The sequence below is a fragment of the Osmia bicornis genome, chromosome 12 (assembly GCF_907164935.1).
Source record: "Osmia bicornis bicornis chromosome 12, iOsmBic2.1, whole genome shotgun sequence".
NCBI classification, from domain to species: domain Eukaryota; kingdom Metazoa; phylum Arthropoda; class Insecta; order Hymenoptera; family Megachilidae; genus Osmia; species Osmia bicornis.
The window spans coordinates 8461474-8483824 of record NC_060227.1 but is presented as its reverse complement, the minus strand read 5'-3'; the positions used below and the strand labels follow the sequence as shown (position 1 = coordinate 8483824).

The window sequence follows — 22351 nt, the reverse complement described above, 5'->3', positions numbered from 1 at the left end:
CTCGCTAAAGTCTTTTTCGCCGTAGATCTACACTCGATTATGCTGGTTGGTAAATTCCGAGGACTTTCAGCGCAGTTGGATCCTCCGGTCGATGGTCCGTAGAGGATCCTCGAAGCGGGTCCATCGGCTTGGCACTCGCCTTTGCTGGTCTCAAAGGTCATGATTTCCTTGAAATCACCGGTGCAATCTGCTACGGGTACTTTGGTGATCGTTGCTAATGGTCCTTCGTGGCATTCGCGAGATTCTAGGCGAAAAGCTGTTCGAGGTTGAGGTGATCCATTGCATTGATTGGGCTCTTTTGGGTACTCTATGGGCCGAGATATTACCCTGAAGAAAAAAGAATCAATGGTGGGAATCATATTTACTACTAGTGTCTCTTATTAATTACACATCCTAGATTCTATTTTAACCCTTTCTTGAATGGATTTCTTAAAAAATCCGTGATTATTTTCAAATATTTTAACCTTTTGTCTAATACCTTGAATATGGTCCCGAAGATGACTGTTTAGTCTCAACTAGAAGACACGTCTTCTGGCTGGCTGTTTTCCCATTACAGGCTACCTGAACAACGTGTGCCACGGGTTCGTCACCTTCGAAACGACACTCGAGGAGCGTAGTTCCCGGTGGATACCGTGGACAGCAGGTGGGATCGGTGGTTGCTCGACGTTCAAGGCCACGGGCCTGTTGGAATCGAATTACATACAGCTCGTATCGGTCAGCCCTCGTTCTCTCGTTTTCTTCGTTTTCTGTCCCCCACCTGGTAAGGGACTATCTTTCGCGAAATGCCTTCCACGTGTTCTTTCACTGTACCCGATCCAGCTGAGTTACGCTTTCTAAATCGCGCGAAATCTCATTCTCGAAGGAAATTTGTGTTAGGTGCGAACAGGATCTTGTTCTTTTTCAAATGATCGATAATTCATTAGGAATCTTGCTTTCGGAAGCGAAAGTCATTGTAGAGAAACGAATAGCCAGTAAATAAGGTATCGAGCATTGAATGTACAATTTTGAACCTGAATTGATTAGACAAAAAATAGAGCAAGATCAATTTGTCCAAGGAATTTCTTACCGCTGGAGGAGCAGATTTTGGTTGTTTTTTCATTTTGCTGCAAACTGCTACCAAGTTACCTGCATCCTTCTTCCTAGAATCACAAATGGTTTCAATTATGAATTTTAACATAATGAAAAATTTCATTATACAAGACAATGTTTTCCCTTTATCAAAAGTCATAAGCAATAAAAAAAAATTGTGCTTCTATCGTACAAAGGTCTCTGAATGACAATTCGCCAGCAAATTTCTGATTGCTCGTTGAACTGGTCAGCAATACTGTTCGTTCATTGATTCCAATTCGAAATAAGCATGCTGGCCAATGTCCAAGCAACGTATGCAAATTGCTGGACCACTCCCCTGTAAAAAAAAAAAGAAAGAAGGACGTTATGGTGCAGCTGCCCCTTTCCGTTATCGAGCTCTCTCTTTCTCTCATAATTGAAAGCTGAAAGTACAATTTCCTTCTGCAATTGGCTAATAACGACGGAAAAGTCTATGAACAACTTGCATTGGCGTAGTTTTTTCTAGAGTGCTCTAGGACCTCTGGCTTTATTAATTAATTAATTTTACGTTGTCGTATTTTTTCTTTTCTACAATTAGGCAGGCTCCTAATTACGCCAATGGTTAACTTTCAATTGGTAAGGTCTTGGAATGATTCATAATCATTCTCTCACCTGCGCCACACCTGACCGATCACCTATATCTACTTTATGCGTTACAAATTTTCCATGTTTCCTTTTCTGCAATTCTAACAATAGATACTAATCTATAACCTAAACGCAATCACTTATTTACGTGGTCAGACAGTGTATTGCAATTAATATTTTTTAAATTGCAATCAGAGTAGTTTGTGTTATTTCTATTTGAGGTTTTGCAATGAAAATGTTTAGATCGAAGGGAAATGGTACTTACGATTCAAGACCGATAACCTTTGCAGGATAACAAATATTTTTTGTCGTTGTAGCCATGATTTCTTAAGTGATTAATATCCCCTGGAGCTTCGTATTCGCGAGCCTCGAACGCATCCTTCATTCACTCATAATTTTGTTAATTTCGTAGAAACGTTGAATTTCGATGTGAAATTTTATGTATTCGACATTGTCTATTTGCCTGAACTTAGGCACGGAAAAATTGTCTTCCTCTGTTTCATTATTCATCATAATGAGAGTTAAAAAATAATCATTTAAAAAGTTTAGTACTATTATTATATTCAATATAATTCGAAAAGTTTAAATCCATTTCCAATAAGTTGATAGATATACTCCGGATAAAGTAGCAAGCCCAACTTACAAGTACGATTTTTCATTACTCGAGGGCGAATGAGAATTTACCGCAGATACGGACAGTAAAGTGTTCGATTATGAGTCTCATGGTGTTTATGCAAATAAGATAATTCATCGTTACTCGGTTGGTAGCACTGTTTCGTTTGGAAGTCGTAGGAAACGAGGGTTGTAAAACGCGCGTGGAACACGCGTGTTCTGCTTACAGGCTGCGCTTGGAAGTTTAATCTAATTGAAAGTATATGTCGCTTTATCGAGTGCAATTCCTTATCGAGACTGTCGCCAGTCGTGGAAATGTTCTGGTGCATCGTTGTTACAATAAATTTCACCACGTTCCATGGTAGAATTAAACCGTATCTCTGTAGAAACCGTGCAGATGTACATGTTGCAAGAGAGATACTTTATTGAGAATGTTGCGTGATTTATTACCCGGTATGATCCTTTATAATTTCTCTTCCAAAGAGAAATGTTAACTCGTTCCAAAAGATTTTACGAAGGTCTGCAAATTTATATTTATAAAATTGTAGAATTAGAAGTAGTTGTTCATTTTGCTATTGCATCGATGGACTTTCACCTGCTAATTAATTTGTAATATTTCTATAAGCAGTCATAAATTAATGTTCTTTCTATGCTCTGCTTTCCATTGCCGCGTTTGCAAAATTTCATATGTAATATTACGTTTCACCATAGTTTCACAATTCTATAAATTTTTACAGTTTCTGTAGTTCCTACGGTTTCGCAGTAATCTGCACTTTTGCTATAATTTTTATATTATTACTTCTCGATACTGTACACGTTAATTTACAATTATTCTATTAGGCCTCTGTTGTTATAATTCCGATATCTTTCGACCATCATTTTTCAGATCATAGACAAAAGTCATACTTTCAAAATCATCTTCCCTTCTAATCGTATCATTGTTTCCAAGGACGTTTTTCCAATCGTTTATTTACCAACTGATTAATAGATTCGATCGCGAATCAGTGGCGTCGGAGGATCTCACCTGTCCATACGGAAAACGTGTCGATAAGCGAGGTGTATCGTTTCGTAAAACAACGATATAAATCGTTATCGGGTGTTTCGCGGCGATGGAAACGGGCCGAACGGTCGCGAAAAGATAAATCCCCGGGTCGGTGTGTAAACACCGGATGAAATATCGAAGAGACGAGAACCGTTTACCTGTTCAAACAGCGCGGCAAACAGCAGACCTATGTGCTCGTTGTTCGTTATGGTAGAACGAGCGTATAAAGCGTCGGTTCGCGCGTGCACACCAACGACTGGGGGAAAAATCGGCGAACCTTTCGCTTCGTGGTCGAGCAACCGAGCCGAGCCGTTGCTGTTGTTGCCGCTCTGAACCTGACTCAACGGGGCAGATGTTGTGCAATATCTCGTGCAGCGACCGCTGCTTTCACAAGGATCCGCGTGTCGATCGAGAACACTGTTAATCGACGTCCAGATGTAATTGGAAAAACGATATCGAACCTGCCGGCCAGAACGGCCAAGATTAATCCTTTCGTTAACCCCTTCGCTGCGTGAGATTCGAACGCGACACGCGCATCGCGGATAATGGCGTGAACTCTTCGATAAATAATATGCAACAATTATCGCTTATTAGAAAGAAGAATAGAAGTTCTATTCACAGTGGGTGATCATATTATTATGAAATTATGAACAGTTCGAAATTACCACTGATTTGAAGTTTGAACGGGAATGGAATTGAAAATACACTTAAAATAAAAATACATGTAGGCAATAAAGTATTGTTGGTACTGGCGGCCAGATGTCCGACAGCCGAGCCGACCGGGACGGCGACCAGGATTATGACTCAGATATGATGTCGGTTATTTTTTTCGCAAAGTACGGAAACTAATTTTCAGTCACAATAGGGCATTTAGATTTTGACTAACCGAGGATCCGAAATAGCCGCACCATAAACCTGGTTTCCGTGGCGAAGTGCATGGGTCAACGCGCCTAGCGAATTTCCCTTCAAACGCCTAGATTGGGAGGGAGATGTCAAGGGCCTTAGGAATTCCTTCGGAACACCTAATTGACGGAGGCGAGAAACGCCTATTATCGGCTAGCTTTAAAACCGTGAACGCGAACGGAAAAGATGTGTTAAACTAAGATTTCAACAGAGCCGGATCGAGAACGATCAGTGACATATTATTAAAGATATAATAACTGTGTACTCAGAGTGATTTCTTTCTGTTACCTCCGAATCCCTCATTCGCTCGTATCATCCTACATACACTTCCTTTTTATTGCAAAACTTACTGTTATAGTTTTATTATTATGATATTGGTATATTTACAATCGCCCTTGGCATATATAATTGCCTGAATACGTCTCGGCATGCTTTCCATATTTTTTCGGCAATTTTCTAGCATTTCTGGGTCCGTAATACCATACGAATATAATTTTGTCAATCAGTTGTTGCTTGTTAGTTATTGTCTCTGATGCAATGCGACGCTTTAATAATTTCCATAGATTTTCTATTGGGTTCATATTTGGTGAGTTTCCAGGCCACGGTGATACTTGCATTTTTTTATTAGTTAGGCAGGTTGGATAAGTTTTCCATTTGTTCACAATAATTTGATCACCCTCTGTATAAACGATAGGAAAATGTTGATGAGATTTTCTGTGGGGTCAAGGGTGCTTTTTAACCCTTTGACTACTATGACGCCTATAGGCGCTTAAACTAGTTTCAATGTAGTGGAATTCAGTGTTTCGATTATTTCAATCTACTTTCTCAAAAATGCACGCCTAACGAAAAATTTCGCCGTTCCCAGTGTAGGGTGCGACTGAATTCTTATCGTCTCAAAGTCCGCCATAGTCAAAGGGTTAATAAGCAACTATCTGATAAAATTAATTGCACTCCTACATGTGCCTTTCTCACATTCTTACGAAAGGATTAAGAGAGGTGTTAAGGGTGTAGGAAGAAAAATATACTCAGCTAATTGGATTGTTAGATCTGCTTTCGAACCTAGATCCTTGTTTGCAACAAAACTCCATTAAGCCCTCCGAGTCCTAATCGAGTTTTCCCTTCCTAAAGTGTCAAGGATCGAATGGATGCCCTTTACAGAAGATTTTCTATCTTAGTATCTTAGTTGGGTAACTTTTACCCATTTAATACCGACCTTCCTAAATACTATTGGATGTTTCTTTATTTTGAATCTTTAAATGGAAAACCGCATCGCAACCCTTAGCTTGTAACATCTTCGCGGTGAAGAAATCTCAGTTTACGGGTCAGTGGTTCTCATTTACTTCTAAGAGATTGTGTGCCTCGAACTTTTAACGAGACACCGATAAATTAGTTCCATATCGTCCGTCGCTGTCCTTCGTATCGCGTTACGTGTCTCCTCGGTCGGTGGGTCTGTGCCGTCATCAACTACCGTTTCTCGGCAACGTCTCGTCGGCGTCGATGGTCGTGGAAGGCAGCATCTTGGACGAAGGCAAAAAGGGAAGAGAAAGCGTGGACGAAAGAGGAGCCACGGAGACGGCGTGGTTTTTCTTCCCACGCAAGATTCCTTGCCCGGGTCCGCATCCGTTGTCCCTCGAACGTCTGCTCGCCTCCATCGTTTAATCCTTTCAGCTTTGCGCGACCACTTTATCGCTTCTGCTGCTTGCAATACGCTTTAAATCGTTCGAGTATTCATTTATCATCGTTAGATGTAATCGGTCGATTTTTAAACACTATTGCTTGTACTCTTATTAAGCCATAACAGACGGTTATACCTGCTGAATGACAAGTACCCTGCTTCAGATCGTACGGATACATATAAATTTCTGCAGAGGAATTTCTTTTTCTTGGTATTTGAAAATAAAAATGACAAAATTAACAAATTTCTATCCAGCTCCAAGTTCTATTTTTATTGATAGTTTAAAAAAGAAATATAAATTTTGCGTGATTATAAATTCAGCAACAGTTCTTCTCGTTCGCTTGGCAAAATTCGATCGAAACGATGCGCACAGCTGCGTCTCTTCTCTAGCAAAAAGACAAAGGCTGAAAGCGCGAGCGACGAAAATCCGTGTGCAAACGTAATTTGCGAGCATAGCAGGCCAGTCAACCGGCTCCTGGTAAAATGCTAATTGAATTTCGGCCATTATTGCAGCGGACAAGAATGGTCGCAACCTGACGAACATCTGACACTGTTCGTGTCAGCCTTTTGTGTCGCTCTCACGCTTCCCGTCCCCCATTTTTCCGCTCGATTTGTCCTCTAACTTATTCAACTTGCAATCACTGCGACTGCACGCATCTCTGAATCCGTATCAATAACGTTTCGAAACAGGACGATTCGAGAAGTTTAGAAAGTTGCATGTTTATGAAAAGAAAAAGAGAAAGATAGAAGGGCGTGAAAGAAGCAAAAGAGGGTGGATACGGAGAAAGAAACTGGTGACGCACGTTTTCCTTTCAAAGAAACAGGATCCAGTGGCCGGTGGCTTTTCTTATTGCACGCGCGATCCATCACGCGTGCATTTAAACGCGTCGTTTGCAAGCAACCGGCGTCGAGGACGATGCCTATCTCGATCTTCGAGGAATCGATCGCTCGACGGCTCTTGACCGATGGATCGATTCGTGAAATTTCGAAGTCCATATCGCTAAATACAGAAATGAATTATTTCTAAATTTTATTGAATTCAATTTTGTAATTAAATTTCGTAACCTGCCAATCGTTAATCTTTGCCACCTAATTTTATTCTTTCAACATCGTCCGTGTTGAATTTCATGGAAAAACGAAGAATAATGATTATGGATGAAAAAGGCCCACCCACCGACGAAATTGTTATTTAAATAGCGCCCATCGAGCAGATGGAGGTTCGAACATCGCCCACTGGGGCAAATTGAAATTTAAATCGCACCTGCACCTTGCAGATGACACCCATCCTAATGAAATTCAAATGTTGTGGGATTCGATGATCGAGGATCACCGGTCAATCGATGTTACTTGCTAATGGAATGCCTGTTCTAGTAACCTAATTGAAGTTTACTGTGGCGGGATAATAAGATGAGCATACAGAAGCTTGTAAGTTGAGTAATATCCAGGGAAATTGAAATTTAAATGCCACTTGTTCGTGGAGATTCGCGGAACGGATGACACTGATTGTGGGCGATAAAATTCAAACGTTATTGCAAGGTTTGATGATTGAATGACGTTTATTAAGGAGCTTACTTACTTAATCTTGAACCTTGGAATTGATTACCGAACGATACTTCTGACATAATTTCATGACATAAAAAGTATCGTTAAATAACACTTATGGCATATCAATTTAACGATTAAAGTATGATGAAAATAACTGCATAAAAGTTTCATTGATAATTTTCATATAAAATGGCTGATATTTCTTTAGAATGGACAGACTCGATCCATTGTTCGTTCCATCGAGAAACAGCCATTTTGGGTTAAGAATATCGATGAAACCTTTATGTAGTCATTTTCATTAAACCTTAATGTTTAATTTGATACATGATAAGTGGTATTTTGCGGTGTTTTTATGTCATGAAATTATGTCGGACTCCGTATTTCTAAATTCACCATATGCAATAACCTAATACCTTCAGAACATAGTTAAAATAGCTTCAGTAGCATCTTTCAATTGAACCGTTATTATCAAGGATAATCAAGCTTCCAATTGAACATTAATATCGATCCCATCCAATTACAACGTGCATGTACGAACATACCAAAGATCGTTCCCTCTACAAGATTAAATCGATCGTTTCGTTTTATCCCGGCGTGATAAAAAATTTGTTTAACGACACTGGTTATCGCTTGTACACGGTCGTTCGCGAGAAATATTCAGATTTAAACGACGCTAAAAAAATTTCTTCGATCGAATTGGAAATACAGATTCACGGTCGTTAACGAAATTTGAATAATATTCCAAGGCTCGATACCTGAACAGCACCCACTGTCGTCGCTGAAATTCCAACGGTACACACGCGATTGCAGTTCTCAGTTTTAGCTTGCATAATTTATCGCGTTTTACGTAGTATGTACCGGATACGCGATTAACGCGAATGTTGATGTCGCAACGGGAAAGAATTTGATAAAAATTTATGCCTTTCTTCGCGCTGCAAGTGACTCAGTTACGAATGATCTAACTGGGATTTTTTTTTATTCCTTTTTCTTTTGATCCTGTTACATGGCCACCGTGTTTGCGGAACACGTAACGCCATTGGAACTGTTTCTGGGAAAAACAGACACTTTCCAATCCAAGAAATATTCATGTCATTCTTGTTATACAAAATTGCTGTTTCATTTTTTCGAAAATATATTTCGTATACGAGCAATGTTTTCCGTGAAAGTAAGATATTCGCATTCCATCTAGCGAAAGATATAAAATGTTTGTAGGAGAAAGTCTATAATAATTCCATGATTGTTGCTGAAACTGGTTCACGAAAATGATTGACCCGGTTGAATGCACGATTCGGTAAAAGTGGTGTAGTTTCATCAGATCTATTCACGAGCTATTTCGACAAGATGGAAATCATTGTGGCAGTAAAATGATTGTTTTGCTCTGGTTTCGAAAGCGTTTCACTCTAGCAGGAAATGATTATCGATTGTGATCTTGAGTCCGGTCTGAGTCAACCGAGACTTCGAATGTTTGTAATGGACATAAATAGCTAATCATTCTCACATTTTCCTTTTATTTTCCTTTAAGTCCAAAGTAAACATGGGCGTAATTTGCCTCTAAATTAAAAAAGACAGCCTTTGTGGTCATAAGAGAAATTAAAATTAAAATTAATATTAATATCAATAATGCAAATTAATATGAAAAAAATTATATTTCAGTACAGTAATCATTATTGCAATAATTAGCTAATTATTGCAACATTTTTTTATCTTCTTTTAAGTTAAAGTAATCAGGAGTATAATTTGCCTCTAAATTAAAAAAGACAGCCTTTGTGGTCATAAGAGAAATTAAAATTAAAATTAATATTAATATGAAAAAAATTATATTTCAGTACAGTAATCATTATTGCAATAATTAGCTAATTATTATTAGCTAGTTAAAGTAATCAGGAGTATAATTTACCAAAAAATTTAAATAGATAGCTCTTATGGTAATGACAAAAATGAAAATTAATATCAATAACGCCAAATTGATAGGAAAAAAACTATATTTTTCAACACAGCAATCATTATTACAACAATGTTAATATATAAATAAAGAAAAGAATGTTGCAAAGGGCAGCTGCACTTAGGACACACCATTCGATCTCTCATTCCCTCTCCGTCTACGGCGACAAGTAGTCTCGAATATTTCTTGAAACAGCCGTCAGGGGCGCTGTAGGTCATATTCAGCAAAGGCTCGAGTCAGATAGTTGTGAAGCCGTGTGCCGTGCGGACGATAGTTGGCTGCTCGTGTTTCCGTATCGTTGCTCCGACTCGTGTACTCTCTGTGTTTACCTGTGCTCGTTGAAAATCGAAAAACAGAAGATCATTACTAGCTGTTCGACGGATAAACAGTGAGATATCGGTAACGGATCCAATCGTTTCTCGAGCAGTCCAGTGATGAGGACGTTGGGCCACGAGAGGAGCCGATCCCGTCTTTGTGACTCAGACCCTTTTACTTTTCTTCGTACCTCGTGTTTGCTCGACCAGTCCGAGTCGTTCCAACTGAAGTGCACCGAACGCATCTGTTGAGCGAGCAAAGTAGTATCTCGTCGCATACCCGCGACAGTCCCTGCATTCTTTGGACCATTTTCTCTGCGATCGATCGTGCATGATCGTGTAATCCGCGAGATGATGAGAGAGGTCAGTGTATCAGCAGGTGCATACCTGGCATACTTCTGGCCCGCTGGTAATCTTGGATTCCGCGAAACGATGCTGGTATAGAGGTCAGCAAGAAGCAACGGGGTTCACGGTTCAACGCCTCCCACTATCTACAGTGTCGGTTGTAGACGAATGCTCTTGGTCGCGGCTCTACTCTGCGCGTACTCGCTTCTGTCGATACACGTGCTTCAGCGAGCATCACGATACCGCGTCTATATTTAGAGGAATCCTTTGGCAGCGAGAATTTCGCCAGGCCTCTCGATCGTTGCCCTTCGAAATCTCGCCATCCCTGCGGCAGCGAGTAAAGTAGATTTAAGGGAACTCCCGATGCCGAGGAACATACGCCGCGTTCAAGGAAACTTTCATCGATATAAAACCGTGTTCCGATAGGCGTTCGAAGATTCCAAGCCGCGTTTAACATAACGCGGATGGATCGGATCGGATCGGATCGGATCGGATCGGATCGAACGAGCGGTGAAAGCGTAAAAATCGTGAGATGCTAGCCTGTGACAGCCGGAGACATGTTGAACGCAGAGCATCTCGAGGAATCACCGAAACGAAGGTCCACCTTCTACGTATCGTTGGATGGCGAATCGCGGCAACCGTCCAAGATCCCGAAGACGATCGGTCCCGAGGCCGAGAAATTCGTCAGCAACACTTTCCCCATCAGCACCTCGAAGACGGTGCCGAACGTGATACTGACTCGTACTCTGAGCAACAACGAGTCACTGTCCAATCCTAAGAGAACGGACGAGACTTTTGCCGAGCCTAGAGGCAAGGTACAGTCTCTGACGAAGATCTTCGAGACGCCCAAGTGCGATCAACCGTCGAACGGTTGCGATCAGAGGAAGAAGGTCGAGAGAACCAGGTCGTTCAAGACTATAGAAAGGTTCCAGAGTAGATTCACCGGTAAGAAAGATGCTAATCGAAAGGATAATCGTTTGAACAACACCATAGCCTGTTTCGAAGTGGAGGACGAGGAGTCGAAGAAGAAAAGCGAAGCTACCAAACGTACCGCGAAGAACCTTGAATCGAAATCGCATTCTAACGGGGCCAAAATTAGTACCAACGAGACTAGGAGCAAACAAAATGGTACCACTACGTTCACCAACTTGTTGATACGTAGAACGCATAGTACGAAGCTTGCTAGAAGTAGCAGTACTTTGGTGAAACCGACCGGTAGACACGCCTCGGTCGACAGTCCCAGCAGCGTCGCGACGCCGGCCAGAAACGATAATCAACGGTCTACGAACGAGAAATCGAGGCAAGAAGAGACGCCAGAGCATTCTGTCGTGGATAACGAAGAGGGAACGGAATCGTCCGTGTTCGAGGATGCTGATGCTGATGCGGATGCTGGTATACATTCAGGTATGGATATTTTGTGTCCGCTGTTGACGGAGTAATAGTGGCTACCTTGATGGAGATTGCGGTTTTTCGCACGAGGGTTAACCGGATATCATGCTCGTTTTGCGCTTCTCAAAGATAAGGTCTATACATACGTCAAGCGAGGGTTTGGGGTGAAGGATGATTTGTTAACGCGATTCGATCCGAGACGAATCGATAGGTTTTCAGCGTTTGAATATTTATTTCGAGTGTTTGGATAGTGTAGGATATCCTTGTCGTTGATTTCATCTAATGAAATCATTTTTATTTTAAATGATGTGAGATTAGGATAATTTTTTTTGACTCTTGTCAATTCATTTGTGAAGAATCTTAGGATCAACCTATTTTCAGTAATGCAAATAAAATGAAGCTACAGGATGCTAATAATTTTTATTTCAAATGATGTGAGATTAAGATAATTTTTTTTATGAATCCAATGAAATCATTTTTATTTTAAATGATGTGAGATTAGGATAATTTTTTTGACTCTTGTCAATTCATTTGTGAAGAATCTTAGGATCAACCTATTTTCAGTAATGCAAATAAAATGAAGCTACAGGATGCTAATAATTTTTATTTCAAATGATGTGAGATTAAGATAATTTTTTTTATGAATCCAATGAAATCATTTTTATTTTAAATGATGTGAGATTAGGATAATTTTTTTGACTCTTGTCAATTCATTTGTGAAGAATCTTAGAATCAACCTATTTTCAGTAATGGAAATAAGATGAAGCTACAGGATGCTAATAATTTTTATTTCAAATGATGTGAGATTAAGATAATTTTTTTTATGACTCTTGTTAATTCATCTGTGAAGAATCTTAGGATCAACCTATTTTCAGTAGTGGAAATAAGATGAAGGTAGAAGATGCTAAGGGCGCTCTCGTAAATCAGGTTGAGGAAGCGATCGAAATTTGCGATTCCTCCGACGAATTCACAGGTCCCGTTAGTCCGGCAGAAATTGCTCGGCAAGCGAACGCAAGCTTTTTATTTTTTCTTCGCTCGCTCTGGGATCCACCTTAATTAAGGACGGCGTATCGTGCACCCTGGTACGAGGCCCTAAGGGTCCCTTGAAAAACATTGCTTTCCCCCCGTTACTTGTATGTTTACTTCGGTACTACGTTCCAAATCGTGGAATAAAATTGTTGAATATTCTTTCGAGTTGACTAGTATATCATTTGAAAATGTCTTCTGATAATTTTGACGAGGTTAAATGGTTGGAGGCCTTGAAAGTGTTGAACGTATCAAATACCCTGGTATGTTATTAATATGGTTCAAGTTGCCAATGCAAGTTGACGATAATGAAGTGTAATGCGGTAACGTCGTAAAGAAATTGACGGTAGAAAATTAGTGTAACGAGCTGAAGTGTTAATAGCATACGTTTAATTTGTAATCAAGCAGTGTTCTTTTACAGCGCTCAATTTTCAGTGGGAAATTTGGAAAATCGAACTACGTGGATTTTCACTCGAGTTGTCGATTACCAAAGCAAAACTTACTTACAAAGCCTCGTCCAACAGATACTGTCCCCATTACGCTTGGTTTACCTGCATTTCACGCGGAATTAAGTTAATTGATCGCCGTGCGAACCTCTAATAATGCTTCCGCGTGCAATGTTAAATATTTATAAACTGCTTGACGTAACGGAACCAGGGTGGCAGGGTTAGCCATTTTTCGTTGCCCGACTTTGAACCCCAAAAATTTCTTTCGATTGGACAATGGAACACTTTAAAATTTGACAAATTTATTTAACAAATATTTCAATAATTTTTCAGGGTAAAAAATGTCAATTTTTTTTTTATATATTAGAGTTTATAATCGTATCAACAGCAGGGGTTATTAGCGACTGTACTAAGAATTACAAATACATTAGGGATAGATGGTTAGGAGTTATATTAGCAGGAGGGTTTTCATAGATTGTCCAGTATTCCGATGATGTTACAGAATTTAATCACGGTATCCTGGTGCAATGTCGATGTGACCTTAATATTGAATCTTCTGCTTATTTGCGCGTGTATTCTGCATTCAATGATGATGTGGTGGATGGTTAGATTTACGTTGAAATGTCAATATTAGAAGTTTCAAAAATTTAGTAAATCATTTGTTTAGATTTATCGACTTTAAAGTTTCTTGAAAAATTTTAGAACCTTCCAAATCATTTATTTATTTTCGTATAATTTAAGTATCTTCCATTGTGATTCCATTGCAATTTTAAACATCGAATAACTGTGTATCGTATATATACTCCGTACAATTAATTGTTGATTTTCGATGAAGTATATATATACGTCGTCCGCGAGGAACGGGTTAAGAATGCGGAGGACCTACTTACACGGCAGCCTGCTCCAGCCACCTGCCTTTCGAGCTAGGTCGAGAGAAAAAGGCTGGTGCGATTGTGCTTCCTTTTGTCAGGGCTCTTTAGGGACCTTCTAGGGTGAACCCTTTAGCTGGTTTTTTGAATACTGAGCATTCAGACGTAGAGGGAGGGAGGTGGGCTTATTCGAACCATCTGACACTTGAACGCGTATACTCGCGATCAAACTAGACTTCTGTTTCAATTATTTTATAACGATATTTTAATTCCGATATTATAATTATTGCGATATTTTAGTATTTTTACGAAATTGCAAAAATGAAAATCAGCGATTTCTAACGCACTGCTATAAACAGCGATGACAAATCGATAAACTAAGTCACTGTTTACAGTTTACTATGTATTAATCTGATATCTGGTGCTATCTGATAAGGGATTAAGTAAAGGAACCCGTCATTTAGTTTCTTGAAAATGTTTTAAAATAATCACAGCATAGCTTTATTTCAGAAATAGGAGCTTAGTCAAAAATAACCCATACATCCTTCGCTATTTTTATTCTTAATCGAGGATTGAAATTCACTTTTAAGTGACACGGTTTATAGTTACGGTTTTCGTGCTGTACATCATTAAGGGTTACTCCAATTTTAATTCTAGTTGCATAGCGCATAGAAGTGCATCACAAACGCAATATCTATACAATGAAAATTCCCCTGAAAAACCATAGAAATGAAATGTTAGTTGAAAGAAGCGAACCAAAGCATCGAACGTAGTAGCTGAAACGTTTTTCTCTAAAAAGCGACATAAGGTAGTCGTTCCATATCGCTCGGATATTAAGCTTTTCGAGCCATATTGCACCGGTATCATCACAGATAAGTTACGCTACGTTCAATCGTTTATCTGTCCTATTTTTCGTCCGTAGAGCCGAGGCGAATTCGATTTTTCACGCTACCAATTTCACGTTTCCATGAAACGGGATCGCGATCTACGATCCGGGAATTCTGTAGCCGCAAACGAGCGTTTAATGGATCGACCTGGATGTTTCGCTCGTGAAAAATCGTGATGACATCGACGGTTTGCAGCTTCATCGCGAAAAATCATCGCCTTCTTTTTTTTCTGCCTTGATTTCACCCCTGGTTCTTCTTTCTTTCTGTTGACCCCCTTTTTTTTGTTCTTTTCATTTCTGCTGGGTCTCCCTAACGGATCGTTGGTCGGACAATGATGATATCGGACGGGGATGATGAAGAATGTGAATGGTTGCGCGTTCGTTCTAATGATCCGTGTATAAGTGTGCACATGTGGTCGGAAAGTGAAGAGGATATAAGCGTAGCTCGTATGAATATTTCAGAGAGACCTCGCGTTACGTCGAGACCTCCTTTTTTTCTTTCCTTTTTCTATTTCATGACTTCAGTCTCGACGAATTGCTTTTCGAATGGAAAACATTTGAAATTCTTGCTTGAGACAGCTTTGAAATTTCTTCGTTATTTTATTAATTATTAGTATAGACAAAATTCGCATCGATGATGATTTTAACATGTTTGTTTAAATAGATGCAATTACATTCAGTGTCAAGTTTCGAGGTAAAAAGCTTTTAGAGGGCATTCATTTAAATGGAGTAACACGGTGGCCTCGTTTCTGTCCACCCACTGCACGTAACAGTGAACGATGCGACACGGTGCCGGTAATAACACGAAATGACATCAGAATCTCGCTTCTTTGCCAGTAATTACCGTCTAATAGCAAAACGGTGAACAGAAGGCGGATGAAACGAACACACCGAGAGCGAAATAAATTTTCAGGCCGAGCGGTTGAATCTAGGTCTCGTTATGAAATGATTTCGAAACGAGCTCGGGACTGTTACTTAATTGTGGTCGATCGTGCTTGACGGTCGATGCGTTGTGACGTGGTCTTTCTGAATAATGTGACGGAGTTTATGTTTCTTTGATGGTCGACTGTTCTTCAATTAAATCATACTTGGTGCATTACCGAAGATTAACATTTCAGTATTTTCAATAATTCTCTGTTCTTTAATTCGCCATTTATTATTGGAAACTTGATTCTTTTAAATTTTAACTCAAATGGTATTATTAGGCCTTCGTATTAATTTTACATAACATATTTATATTTGTCGATGGTATTGTGTTTGAAAATAGGTTTAGGAGCGAAGGTATTCAAGTGGAATGAATTTACACGTGTTCAGTGTATTTATAATGCAATTCCATACTTAATAAATAATAAAAAGAACCAGTGTAATAATTATCTACAAAGATCAAAGAAGTATCCTTTATTAAAATAGATTGTATCCATAAATTAAAATAGACTCATTAATGTTACTAAGAGAACTCTACAAATAAATCGTAATATTTATAACAATATTTAAAAAAAAATGTCTTATATAAAGCAAGTACTGGAGTGTAATAAATTTACGTGTGTTTGTTACACTTATAACTTTTATTAATAATAAAGAGACCTAGATTAGTCGTAGTCTATAAGTACCAGGGTCATGTTCGACTGAGACAGGTTTTTTTTTTTATTTTTAATTATTATACATTAAAATAGGAATTCTTTATCAATATATTAGAATACATACATGTGTTCATAAGAAATTATACGCGTGTAAAGTTTTCACAAAATTGCGATCACTTTCACCCACAATGTTTCGTTCTCCGTTCACTGAACAAACATTTTCACGCTTTCCTTTCGACCAGGCTTCAAATCGAAGTTTCTATGGCAGCAACAAGTAATAAAATCTAGTTTTATCATTTCTAGATTCATCGATGATTTAATTTTAATGGATTAATCGGACAAAGTAGACTTTCCTAGGAAAGATGATTTTAGAGGGAAAATTGGAGAAAATCTAAAAATCTTAATTTTAACGATATTAACATTAATAGTGATTTAGAAACAAAATATTATACTTTTTAATTATTAAATATCATAAAATTTGATATATAATTAAAAAATATGAATAATAGCATAAATGGTCGTTGAAATTCTGTCGCATGGTGGGCCTCACATCAGACCTATATGTATGGGACCCTCTCCCCTCCACCGTCAGTCTTCCCGCGACCGCCTAAGGAGAAAGGTGGGAGTCCGGGGCATCACCATTTTCCCCGGGGATGGCTACACACCATGCTGGGTACTGTACATTAATGCAAGATTTCTCTACTGGTCCTTTACGCGGAGCGAATCAAATCCTCGGTAACAGGAAATCACGTCCTTCCGCGAACAGCCAAACGTGAGAATACGCCGGAAATGTATTCCCAGCGTATTTCACAGCGAGCCTCGATTCTGTGTAGAAAGAGAAGAACTCTGATCTTGACTTACTGTCTCGCTATCAATTTTTTAACAATCATTATAAGAAATGTTATTTATAATGGAAAAATTAATTTCTATTTTGCAATTAGCTAATTCCATCGTTAGATACTGATCTATGACAAAACTATTTTTATCGCAGTTCAATCATAGAATCAACATAAAAATGTTTACTTCATTTTCCATTGTGGCTATAATTGTTATAATTGTCTTCCTGAGAAAATGCAAGCTGCACTCTCGTGTAAAATCATTTGTTCGGCAGCTGCATTGAAACAGGCGCGACTGCAATTATGAAGTGAACGGATTTCTTTCTTTTTGCCCCGCGGCAAGAGTTTGTGCGTGAGAACGGACAGTAACAACGTTTAGCAGACATAGTGTATTTAAAACAGCTTCCAAGTCTTTTATTTCACATTTTCCATCGTTCCCCCTTTTTTTTCCTTCACTTTCACTGTTAAAACGAGTCTATCTGTGTTGCAGCAAGATCTTATCGATCATGCTAGGTGCATTTACTAGGTCAACGCGAAAGTTTCGTTCACCTTTGCATTTCATTTCTTCGAAAATGCTGCTAGTAAATTGAGTCTGAAACAGGTGGTTTGTTCAAGGAAATCTGTTATAGTTTGAAATTTTATTACCATTCTTTATGGCTCGTAATGGCAACCCCATTCTGCTTTGTATTTGATATAAAGTCTCCCTGGTATCAGTGATTCTTTTGTCACAGTTCTTTTATCAATATAGTAAAATATCTCGTGGAAATGTAATTTATTTTTTCAAAAAATCCACGTTCGGTTATCGCGGTTCCATTTCAAGAGAACAAAACGCAGCCCCTCGTTGCAATTTCCGCTCGGTTATACGTCACGGTGAAAGAGAAATGGTTTTATCTCCGTGTTTGTACACGCTTTTCATGCTTCTTTTTTCCCCGCTCGAAGACGAATCGACTCGAAGGGTCGGACACGCCGTTGCGGTCCTAAATACACAAACGGAATGTCGGGCCACGAACGAAACCGAATTTACGTGTCTGTGTACGTGTTATTGCCGTGGAACGAGTCATGCATAAGCTTTCTAGAGAACCGTGACGTTGAATGGACAGACGCGATCAACGAACGGAACAGTTCGCACACGACTAGCTTCGAATTTTTCTTCTCGCTTCGGGGCCCGACAGATCAACGGTGACTTGGATGCGTGCAGAGGCGACGCGACGTAAACATGGCTCTCTTCGTAATTTCGCCCAACGATCGCATTGTTTATTCGCGCGATTTTCAATTATCGAGCCGAATAGAAGAGCCGGAAGTGACACGAATGGTGGAACCGCGTGGCTAGCTGGGTCGGAAAAGCGACGATTCGCGTGGCCTCCTGCAGTCGGCAATCATTAAACTCGACGAGCACCGAGGACAGGATCAATTGAGACGGCAATTTGCCGCGAGGCTAGTAGAATTGAGCGTTGACTCGCGCGCGGGGCCTGGATCCGCGGGAAAATTTACATATCCGCCTAATCGCGAAGCTGATTGCGCGCGGAGCGGTTAACGAATCAACTGGTCAGGCGATATTCCGAACAGGTCCACTGGAAATTAATGCGTTTCCTCTTTTGCATTTTTATGAAATTTTTCTTTCTTCTTTCTCTTTTGACGAGCAAAACTTTTCCAGAGGCAGGATAAAGTATACTAATTTATGGCATTTACTTATGAAAATTTGATCACCTATTCATTCTAAAATTTGATAAAACTCTCTGTATATTCCGCTGAGACAGTCGAACGTTTAAAATTGAACAGTTCTCCGTATCGTTATTCAGTGGCCGTTTCATTAGTACCGTTGCAATGAGTCAGAGGACAAAAGCGGTTCCTGTGGGACACGGACGACGTCGAAGTAGAAAGTGTGACGGCGCCGATCAATCACGATCGCAAAATTAACTGCGTTATTACGTTATCGGTTTGCGCGGCAGACTGGGTGTCCGTCATCGACGCGAATAATTAATCGCGAGTTCGTTGCACTTGGACCGTTCGTCTCTGAATGCCTGTACTTACGACACTTTCCTTCTCTAAGGTTACGTTTTATCATAGTAAACAAGTTTCTCTTTTCATGGGCGTAACGCGATCGAGATATCCTGGCTGTTTGAAATTCTTTGCTTCTGCGTTCATCGCAGATGATCGAGTTCCTTTATATTGCCAAAGATAATCTCCGAATACCTTGTTTCATTTTTCATTTTATTTATGATTACTCGTATTTTTTTAATTAAGATAATTAGGAAATTATTGTATCGATTAAATGGAAAAAGAAACGTATAAATTTCCTTTGGGTATGTTACTCTTTATAATAGAAATTCATTAGGCATATGTTGATTAATTTTCTGCTGCAGAGAAAATTCAAGTTGCCATTTTTATTCATTTACAATCACGTATCATTTTAATTTCATTCATGATATTATACCTTCCACCCATTAGCCACATTTTATTATACGTTTAATTTCTTCAAAGAAATAATAATAAAGAAAGGTGTTATTTTCTTCATAAAGCAATCTGAAATAGATATCAAGATTAACTTGGACGAAGGTGTCCGCAACGCTAAACGTAAATTTGATAAATTAGAAGGATACGGTGTAACGAGAGGGGCTTAACTCCCAAAGTACCATTCTATGGCCATCATTTTTTTCCCTGTAATTATAGCCAGCGATAAAGATCATCGTACATTGTCGAAGAGGGGGTTCCTTTGCCTGCGGAGATCCTTCATCGCGAGACTGTATATAACCAGCAGCCGATATTTAAATCTGCTTTGGTAACAATGAACGGCACAAACGGCCCCTTAATCCGCAAAAATGTGCCCTTTGTCCGAGTTGTCGGCCCCAGCCCGCCTTCGTGATCCCTTTAAAAGCTAGTTTATGGAAGGTATCGGTTATCCAGCGACACCCCTCGAGAGAAGATCCTGCGGCTGGCATTGATGTTGCCCTTTTTCCAGGACCCTTTGTTGGCCGGCTTGTTTACGTACGCGCGAACGCTATCCACGTCGCATCCTATCACCGCGCCACCCTTTTCGTACTCGAATAATTTCTGGCAGAGTGTACAGAGGCTACTATATAACAAAGGTCCGAAGGTGATCCTAAGTGTCGAATCGGTGATGGTTGAAATTTAATTTAACCCTGATGGCTATTGTAGAATGGCTAGGTCCTAGCATTTAGGAGCCTATGCAAGAGCTGTTGGGAAGGAAAAATTTATTTTCATACTTGGATATTTTGCAAATTGCCTTCTGCGTTTCGGAGCACCATGACAGATTTCGCTCAAATTTAGATATATTGTAGTCTTTAGCGATATATAAACGTATCTCGAAGGATTTTTAAAAAATTTTCAAATTGTTGATTTTACAGCTGTTCGAAATATAGTTCTCGCATTTTTTCAATAAATTATAACAAACTGGTTGAAGTGAGCGTTTATGTACTTAAAGTAGAGACATGGGAGTTTAAAACCGACGTGGTGCTCCGAAGTGGTGCCCGATTTCGCATGGAATGTCCGAAAGGGTAGAATTTCTGATGGTTGAAATTTCATTTGTTTCACTCAAAATTTCAACGCATTATCACACTTTTATTTAAAAATCGATCACATCAAACGCATAGATTTCACGATTAGTCCCTTCAAGTTGTAGCAAACGCATGTAATATTCGATTGAGTCCTTGGAGTCCTGGCGGCAAAGAGGACAGCGAGAGGAAGACTCGGAGGCACGTTTAGCAAGTTTACGTTCACAGTCTACTTTGCCTGGTCTTATGGGTAGGTAGGCTTCTTCGAGGTCTTTTCCCACTTCGCATCGTGTTCTCCCTTCTATCCCATCGGTTGTCGTCTTCGCGTTTCTTCTCTTGAACGAGCATGAGTCACGTTTACTATACTATATCCTCCTCTTGCCTCGTCATCCCGCAGGGGATTAACGACCCTGTTGGTTCGTTTTTCTACGCTCAAACCGGAAACCGATCTCCCGTTGTCCCGTCGCCGGAAAGAGACACTGCGCTACTGGACGGGGATAACTGTGATACAGGTTACAGGATGCCTTTCACGGGGTAAAGTTTTGATGGGATCGCTGTTAGGGTCAACGGGTCGAATGTGGTTTTCGTGTTCCTTCAAGAATTCTTTCTTTCTTTTTTTTTTCGTTGAGGTCCTTTTTGGCTTTTGTGATGGAGATTGAACGACTAGGATTCTAGGACAGTAATAGTCATTCTTCCGTTTTTGCTGCACTTTCAACTTTATTATAATTAGTAATTAAAATTCTCTACTGTATTGCATTGGGGATGGTAATTATTAAATATAAAATATTGAACTTCCAGAAATTTATTTAAGGTAGTTCAATTTTGGTGTCTAGAAATTTATCTAAAATTAAAAAAATAGAGAATTACATATTATTTTTATAATTTAATGGAAACTCATAGAATTCTTGTTTCACTTGTTTAGTAATAGAAAATGAATTAATGTAACAGGATCAAGAACTTCTATCATATCCTACTTTCTTCCAAAATGTTTATTTTAAACAGGAAGTTTCTTCTTTTTTTTTTTAGAGTGAAAACTTTAGCCTTGTTTCTGAATGAACGAAAGTAGCAGATATCATTTTCACAGCTCTCTTCAATGATTAATTAAATATCACAAATAAATACTTTTAACTGTACAATTTGACCTATTGTATCTTTTAGCAATAACTCAAGTTTCAATCGCTTATATAAATAATTATTCGCCGGAATACAAAGTTCGATTCCAAGTGACACGATTTCTAATCAATCAATCATGGCAAGGAAGTTACATTCCGTCTTTTTTATCTCATCAACATACAAGGACATTCTTGCACTTGCAATTATTACAAAGCAATTTGCAAGTAAATTGCCTGTTTAACACCTGACATTTCAGCTGGAACACTATGTTTATATACCTTTGACAAAGCTCCAAGCGTTGCTTCCTTGAATAATTATATTTTAATAATAATTCCACGAATGCTTCCCTTGATAAGATTCTTCGTTTCATAATTATAATTATTTCATTGTCACTCGTGGTACGTGACGTGCTCCATTAAATTCTCGTTAATCGTGTAACTGTAAACATGCGTTATTTCTTAGTCGATTACTCCTTGAACTGATTTGAAATTAATGTTTTACGATGAGTCAGGTGATTTCAGAAAGCGAGTAAAACACGTTTTACGTAAATTTTGCTTACGGTTAAACAAAATCGTTTAGTTCTTCTTTAATCAAGTCTGATAAGTCAATGGAGGTGTTTGCATT

General features: G+C 39.2%; 1 protein-coding gene across 11 annotated transcripts in view; it reads left to right on the top strand.

The window, feature by feature from the left end:
• The window catches only part of LOC114878208 (disabled homolog 2-interacting protein), a 214863-nt gene that overhangs the window by 151467 nt on the left and 41045 nt on the right, over positions 1-22351 (top strand). For 2 of the 11 annotated variants that reach the window (XM_029191750.2, XM_029191753.2), the window contains exon 1: positions 9661-11474. The exons of the other annotated variants lie outside the window; for them this stretch is intronic. In XM_029191750.2, coding sequence (XP_029047583.2) covers positions 10628-11474 — 847 coding nt within the window. In that variant the 5' untranslated portion in view covers positions 9661-10627. Of the gene's footprint in view, positions 1-9660; positions 11475-22351 lie in introns of those variants that run through there. 11 annotated transcript variants of the gene reach the window in all.